Source organism: Ylistrum balloti, unplaced genomic scaffold (genome assembly GCF_031769215.1).
Source record: "Ylistrum balloti isolate Yb309-2 unplaced genomic scaffold, AGI_CSIRO_Ybal_v1 Utg371388, whole genome shotgun sequence".
NCBI lineage: Eukaryota > Metazoa > Mollusca > Bivalvia > Pectinida > Pectinidae > Ylistrum > Ylistrum balloti.
In genome coordinates, this window is record NW_026782731.1 from 507,023 (window position 1) to 515,710 (window position 8,688).

General features: G+C 34.8%; 1 protein-coding gene across 1 annotated transcript; it reads right to left on the reverse strand.

Annotated features, from left to right (window-relative positions):
- Positions 1-304: 304 nt before the first annotated feature.
- On the reverse strand, positions 305-7,984 carry LOC132562282 (uncharacterized). The gene is made up of 4 exons (XM_060227022.1): positions 7,933-7,984; positions 4,321-4,518; positions 2,492-2,728; positions 305-879 (listed from the first exon to the last, which is right to left on the reverse strand). Exons 1-4 carry the CDS (start codon positions 7,982-7,984, stop codon positions 305-307), a joined length of 1,062 nt encoding a protein of 353 aa, XP_060083005.1.
- Between the last annotated feature and the right edge of the window lie 704 nt (positions 7,985-8,688).

The following is an 8,688-nucleotide window of genomic DNA, read 5'->3' on the forward strand; positions in this document are numbered from 1 at the left end:
AAAGATAAAAAGTAAATATATTGAAATAGTACCAGTTATCAGGGTAAATAGACACACCGTGAAATGCATCTGATATAAAGACAACCTCTCTGACGATACGCTTCAAAAACTATCGAGGATATTGGAATTACGAACTACAAATTTCTAACGAATGAAGTGCGTCACCTTACAGGCACAATATGTACTCTCTATATCTTGTAATCACGTTTTGTTCTTTTTACAGTCTTTTTAACAGACTCTGAAAGTTTTCGTTGATATCCAACAGATTATGCACGTAACAGGACATACAACATTTTTTGTGTCTCTATTTATAAACCTGGCTAGGATAATCCAATAAATATTCATCCAGCATGAAACTACAGTCCATCACAGCGCCGCACGTCAGCGGTATGACGCATATAAGTCCGCGATATAGTTCCTGCTCGCGTTGTAATACTTTCTTCTGCCAATCTGGGTGTGATACTTGTGTTAAATCAACTTCCGGTTTGAGTAGCGCTAACGCATCATTGCATGTTTGCCTTATTTTCTGTTTCAGTTCCTGTTGTTTTTCGTTCTCGCATACCTTGTGTATCTGAAGCATCGGGTTACAAACACCATTCTCGATTTCGTTAAATGTTGTTCTCAGTTGTTTCAAAGTATTTGCAAACGCATCCAATGAGGCTGTTTTCTTTCCGGCTCCTTTCGCAACTTTGTGGCAGGTTTCAAACTCCTTTAATGTTTTAATTGCTGTCACGTCCTTTGGCAGTATTTGTTTCATTGTGAGCAGAAACTCCCCGAGTTTGTGTTCGACATTGCTCTCAATGTCCCGGATGTCCTGTGCGTCTTTACTTAGTTTCTCTTGGTATTTTTTCATTGACTTTAAGACTTTGACATCAGCCGCTAAAACGACAATAAAAAATGTTGACATTTCCTTTAAGTGAAAGAGATATTGACAAACAATATCTAGATATCGTGATCAGTGACAATTTTTACATATTTATCACTGGTAACATATGATCTGTCCTGATTTTGTCGACCGACCATGTCTTTTTCTGATTTAATTAAAGTGATCAATTACGTTTCTTGTGTACCTTAAGTTTCTGTAGATTTAACATATTTTATTGTAAAAAAATGGATTTGGCACAATATATTGCAACTGATAATCGCCCCTTCCATAAAACTATATATATGCAATACAAATTACAGGAAATACATAACTTGGGTTGATAAAAGCATATTAATTTCAGAAAGAGAGGGAGGGGGATGTTTTTTAGCTTCTTCACATGAATAAATAGTGACCCGATTGCTATAAAGAAACAGCCGATACTTTCTACAAATTAATCTGGTTGTTTTCTATTTTTCTTGCATCTTTCGCTCACACTTTTCTCGATAAAAATATGGTGTGATCCTGTAATCAGACTGCACTGTTGTGAATGTACAAGTTTCCTGTGTATATATGTGTAGTTTTCTACTGTAAATTTCATGTGAATGACGTCACCATGTGAGATTGAAAGTTATTATTTGTATTAATACCAACACCTAATTGTCTTTGTATTATGTGTGGAATGTACAAAGACGTTATTGGCTATTGGAAATGAATTTAAAACCATATTCATTTCTTGTGACCTGATTGTAGTTATCGACTATATACTCCTGGTAACCAAATTATACTTATCGACCAAATTCCTTGAAATTCAAATAAAAAAGATGTTTATCGACAATATTCATGGTTATCTAATTGTAGTTTTCGACTATATTCCTTACAACGATAGTGTTTTATCGACTATATTCCTTTAAACGTTACTGTAGTTATCGAGTGTATATTCCTTGTAACCTCATTGTATTTATGACGATATTCCTTGCAACCATTTTCTAGTTATCGCCTATATTCTTTGTAAACGTTTTGTAGTTATCGCTTTATTCTTTGTAACCGTTTTATAGTTATCGACTATATTCTTTATAACCATTTTCTAGTTATCGATTATATTCTTTGTAAACGTTTTGTAGTTATCGCTTTATTCTTTGTAACCGTTTTTATAGTTATCGACTATATTCTTTATAACCATTTTGTAGTTATCGACTATATTCTTTGAAACCGTTGTGTAGTTATCGACTATATTCTTTGTAACCGTTTTGTAGTTATCGACTATATTCTTTGTAATCGTCTTGTAGTTATCGACTATATTCTTTTTAACCGTTTTGTAGTTATCGACTATATACTTTGTAACCGTTTTGTAGTTATCGATTATATTCTTTGAAATCGTTTTGTAGTTATCGACTATATTCTTTGTAACCGTTTTGTAGTCATCGACTATATACTTTGTAAACGTGTTGTAGTTATCAACTATATACTTTGTAAACGTTTTGTAGTTATCGACTATTATGTTGTAAACGTTTTGTAGTTATCGACTGTATTCTTTGTGGCCTGATTGAACATGTATCTACAGATAATATAAAACAATTGGATGGACGCTTCTTACGTAATAGGCACTGTATACAAACTTAAACGTACGTAAAGATGATATGTTCATTTTCGCCATCTTTCGACAAAGAATTTCGTTTTTACAATTCGTATACTCGTCCTCCATCATCTTAATCCATAGGGTAATGTTGCTGGCTCCAAGTGAATGGAGTATGGTTGACGTCATCAACACCTCTTGTAATGCTCTTTGTAGTTTATCGTCCTTGTGGAGGTTCCAAACAGTCTCCAAGGCATCCACATCATCAAATCCAACCGCTAAGATAATCCCTGAAACATACCAATATCAGGGTGATTCCTGGGGTATATATATAGCAGGGTAATCCCTGAAACATGTCAATATCAGGGTAATTACTGGGGTATATATATAGCAGGGTAATCTCTGAAACGTACCAATATCAGGGTAATTCCTGAGTTAAATATATATAGCAGGGTAATCCCGGAAACGTACCAATATCAGGGTAATTCCTGAGGTATAAAGATAGCAGGGTAATCCCTGAAACATACCAATATGAGGGTAATTTCTGGGGTATATAGATAGCAGGATATTTCCTGGTGTATATAAACATATGGATTTGGCATGATATATATGAATAGCAGGTTATCTTAGATGTTTATAAATAGCAGAATATCCCTGGTGTATATAAAAAACAGGATATCCCTTGTGGATATAAATAGCAGGATATCCCTGATGTATATAAATAGCAGGATATCCCTTGTGTATGTAAATAGCAGGATACCCCTTGTCGGTATAAATAGCAGGATATCCCTGGTGTATATACAATGTAAATAGCAGGATATCCCTTGTGTATATAAATAGCAGGATATCCCTTGTGGATATAAATAGCAGGATATCCCTGATGTATATAAATAGCAGGATATCCCTTGTGTATATAAATAGCAGGATACCCCTTGTCGGTATAAATAGCAGGATATCCCTGGTGTATATACAATGTAAATAGCAGGATATCCCTTGTGTATAAAAATAGTAGGATATCCTTGGTGTATATAAATAACACAATATCCTTTGTGTATATAAATAGCAGGATATCCTTGGTGTATATAAATAACACAATATCCCTTGTGTATATAAATAGCAGGATACCCCTTGTCGGTATAAATAGCAGGATATCCCTGGTGTATATACAATGTAAATAGCAGGATATCCCTTGTGTATAAAAATAGCAGGATATCCTTGGTGTATATAAATAACACAATATCCCTTGTGTATATAAATAGCAGGATATCCTTGGTGTATATAAATAACACAATATCCCTTGTGTATATAAATAGCAGGATATCCTTGGTGTATATAAATAACACAATATCCCTTGTGTATATAAATTGCAGGATATCCCTTGTGTATATAAATAGCAGGATATCCTTGGTGTATATAAATAACACAATATCCCTTGTGTATATAAATAGCAGGATATCCCTTGTGTATATAAATAGCAGGATATCCTTGGTGTATATAAATAACACAATATCCCTTGTGTATATAAATAGCAGGATATCCCTTGTGTATATAAATAGCAGGATATCCTTGGTGTATATAAATAACACAATATCCTTTGTGTATATAAATAGCAGGATATCCCTTGTGTATATAAATAGCAGGATATCCCTGGTGTATATAAATAACACAATATCCCTTGTGTATATAAATAGCAGGATATCCCTTGTGTATATAAATTGCAGGATATCCACTTACCAAAACATTCAAAACTTTTTTCTCTCTCATAAACATTTGTAAATGTTTGACGTAAACATAATCTGCGAACATGTTTACATCTTGGTCAGTGTGGTGGTATCTGATGAGGACATTTAATTACTTTTGAGATAGATATATTTTAACGTACCCTTTTCGAATCGTTCAAGATATGCTCCCTGAAACAAGTGTTTCCGGTCCAGGGCGGCCTTCATTTTGACAATATCAGCGCCTTGGTACAACTCGAGTAGTTTATCCATTAAGTCCATACGATAGTACTGTTCTGATCCTACGTCATGTACGTTCTCGGCTTTAGCGTCATAAATCTTCACATAGATACCAACCTCACCTACAACAGGCGTATCAATTTATTTTATCAGGGTGGGTTACTGCGAAGTAAAAAGAAAGTTATTAATATTCCATGATATTTTTAGACGGGAACAGTATTTCAAAATGGAGTGAAATCATAGTATTAGATATTTTAGCGAAATTCACATCTCACATTCAATTTTTATGGTGTGCAAGTTTGGTAAGGTTTCCAGTCAGAAGGATTTATAAAAAAAAATTCTGTGTCAGGTGTGAAATTAAAAAAAAAAGATAAGGAAGAGAAAAAAGAAAGTTTTCAAGGTTTCAAAAAATGTCCCATTTCGTTAGAGTGAATAGAACAGATACAGTCTCTAGACGATCATGGGAAAGGTACAAAACTCTCCTTACCATTCACACTGCACAAGCAGGCGCTGTAAACACTTCACAATCACAATTCACAAATAATTATAGGTCTGTCTAGTAAAAACTTCAACATTTCGATAGATGAATGTACTTGATTATTAGTCTTACAAACATTCATCACAAATACAATATCACTGTGTTATTATTTATTAGATTTAAAACCCGACCGATAAATTCCGGTCCCACGGACTGCATCGCTGTTTTGATTGGATAATTACAATGCCACAAAGTCATTACCTAAATACTTAAGTCCGTTTGTAAACAAAAACATTCATATTTGAAAAAAATAGAGAAATATTTCGGATTGGAATAACACTATTGATATTATTTCATTGTATAAACAACGATGATCTTTTTAAAAGTCAAAATTTATAATACACAAAAGCCATGTTTACATTCCTCATTTAGAACACGATCCCTGATGTGATAAAGAGTGGGTAAAAAATACCATTCTTTTGACATAGGACCAGGTGTAAATGTTAACTAGGCAAACATCTAATTCAACCGAATGATTAAAAGTTATTGGTAAGGAGACTGTTTTTCGTAATAATAAAAAGCATTGGGGGAGGGAGGGGGGGGGGGGCTTTTTTAACCTTACCGAACTTATTTGAGTGGTTGAAAGCGCAAACAAGAAAACACATGCACAGAACTTGCCCTTACACCTTACTTTTATACGTGGGCAAATGGATGTTGCTGAGGTCCCACATTAAGATAGAGACCTTATTTATTTTATAACAATTTCAAAAGCTTTAAGTTTATATTAATCTTTTTTGTTAACCCGGATGTAAGCGCGTAAGGCGTCTGTTATGTGGGAAGAAACCGGAGTACCCGGGGTAAAACCACGTGGTCGGGCAGGTAACCCTACACCTTAATCTCTAACTTTACGGTGATTATTCTGTGTAAACCAATGTTAATTGGTTACTCTTGTGTGTGTCATTGGGGCAATATTTGGATTGATACTTAATCAAAATATTTTAGAATATTTAATCAATAAAATTGAATTTATAGTGCCGGCAGATTTGATGTTGATTATAGCATTGTTATCGTGAGGTATGATTAGGTAGGGTTTAATTAGTACAGGTTATACGTACCGGGATATTTAATGGACATGACGAAGTATACGACACGAGGTATGATAAGGTAGGGTTTAATTAGTACAGTTTATACGTACCGGGATATTTAATGGACATGACCAAGTATACGACACGAGGTATGATAAGGTAGGGTTTAATTAGTACAGGTTATACGTACCGGGATATTTAATGGACATGACCAAGTATACGACACGAGGTATGATAAGGTAGGGTTTAATTAGTACAGGTTATACGTACCGGGATATTTAATGGACATGACCAAGTATACGACACGAGGTATGATAAGGTAGGGTTTAATTAGTACAGGTTATACGTACCGGGATATTTAATGGACATGACCAAGTATACGACACGAGGTATGATAAGGTAGGGTTTAATTAGTACAGGTTATACGTACCGGGATATTTAATGGACATGACCAAGTATACGACACGAGGTATGATAAGGTAGGGTTTAATTAGTACAGGTTATACGTACCGGGATATTTAATGGACATGACGAAGTATATGACATGCGGAGGCAAGGACTAACTTTCGGATTTGACGCCCATCCTGCTTGGATTCCATTGATTACTATTTATAACTAAATGTATCTAGAATAAATGTTAATTTATCATTCCTAAAGTCTTCAATACATTGAATACAAAACTCATTCTCCATGCTAAATAGTCTTTCATTATTACATGTTCCTATACCACTGATATTTTAATCAAAACTCAAAACGCTATTTTATGAATATGATATTGTTGTTTACTCATTTTTATTTTATATTTTCACTGCAAATACTTCGATCTCAGTTGTCAAAATTGATTGAAAATATCAAAACTTTCTTTGAAACACAGCCCCTAGCCATCCCTCATACCGAGGCTTCGCCACTGCACTCTAATCTAAGTCTCCCCGCTCCTTACACGCCCCCAATTCATTTATTTCTGCTTATACATAGAAATGTCACTCTCTTTCATTCTTTCAATTTCCTTTATCACTAATATTCAGTTATTACGATTTTATGAGAGAAACCTTGACTTTCTATATTCTATAGTGAAGAGTAATATTATTTTAAAGACACACGACAGAAAATGATTATCAGGAAGATCTGTACATACCAAAGTCGATACAGCTGCGATTTATTTACCGACAAAGCATTCACTAAACCTGGTAGTTTGGTTAACAAAACCCCGTATATACTCCGTACAAAACACGTGCCAAGGTTCTACTATACAGCACACCTGTTTCGCATCAAATCAGTGTATCTCGTCGTTCTGATAAAGGCTCGTTTAGTGAGCCAAGATCGCTGATGTTTTGTCGACCTTATATCTCTTATTGAAATTGACGATAAGCATGACCTAATATTATTGTTCTTATTCGTCAGTAAACATTCTTTTGAAGTATATCTCTTTCCCGTGAATCATTTATTTTAATAACTGTCATATTTTGTTTTGAAAAGACACGCGACACTAATCTCCGACTGAGATCGTTTTGCCTTTACAGATATCATTATACAACAGTGGACAATGAACTGTGTTCAGGATGTGTGACTTACACAGCTTAAGGTTATGTTATACATCAACATTGATTTTATAAAGAAACGAAATATTCTTCGGTAAAGTTTGGTAGTGTGGTGACGTCATACTGTAGGTATCATAGAGTTTGGTGGTGTGGTGACTGTCATACTGTAGGTATCATAGAGTTTGGTGGTGTGGTGACGTCATACTGTAGGTATCAAAGAGTTTGGTGGTGTGTTGACGTCATACTGTAGGTATCAAAGAGTTTGGTGGTGTTTGTGACTGTCATACTGTAGGTATCATAGAGTTTGGTGGAGTGGTGACGTCATACTGTAGGTATTATGGGGTTTGGTGGTGTGTTGACTGTCATACTGCATATATCATAGGGTTGGCTTTTTGATATTTATCGGAAAGGTGTGTAATTTTTACATGGCCGTACCTTCTTGTCTCTGAAAGAATGGTCGAGAAGTGTCCACCTGTTTCTGAGACATGGTCATAAATGTTATGGTAGTCAGGCAGCGTATTGATGTAGTCCTGTCGTCTGGTGGAAACCCTCTAATCTGTTATTGGTACTTCTGAAACGATAGTAAGATTCATAATAAAAATCATAGTAAAACTGAAATAACTGTACACATGTCGTACCGTAGTATTACTGATAATGATGAGAAATAGTCTGTTTAAGTATACGATATGACGTTGAAAACGTTTGGTGCTCGTTAGTATACCTGTTAGTTCCGTTGTTGTTTATCGTGTTCTTACATGGGAACAAGACATTACTTACTTCAGCAGAAGTTGCTTACCCTTAAAGAACACCTGGTCTTACTCTGTTTGAACCTTTTCATGAGTCTCCTAGTTTCATCAAATCAGAATTTTCGAGTTCGTTGACATGGCTGTATTTTCTTGGTTATTTTCGTCAGTATAATGTACCACGCTCAACCAAAGTTTGATAATTATTTTCTAAAATTTCGTATCTAGAATCAGAATTTTAAAATTAGAAAATTAAATGGGGAAAATGCATAATCAATGAGATGTTAACTAATTAGCTCCACTGGAAACCGGATAGGACTGTCTTTATACGTTGTGTCCTTCCGTCAATCCGTCTTTACGATATCTTGTTCGGGCTCAATATTTTACACAACCTATCAAGGGAACTTTTGGATATGGGTTTACTTTACTGAAATGGTGTGTCGATTAT

Excerpts from the sequence above, each read along its gene's own strand:
- LOC132562282 (XM_060227022.1), bottom strand. The coding sequence starts at position 7,984 with ATGTCTCAGAAACAGGTGGACACTTCTCGACCATTCTTTCAGAGACAA. Across the intron at positions 4,519-7,932 it reads ATTCTTTCAGAGACAAGAAG|GTGAGGTTGGTATCTATGTG; the intron begins GTACGGCCATGT and ends CGCCTGTTGTAG. Across the intron at positions 2,729-4,320 it reads TCTTGAACGATTCGAAAAGG|GGATTATCTTAGCGGTTGGA; the intron begins GTACGTTAAAAT and ends GGTATGTTTCAG.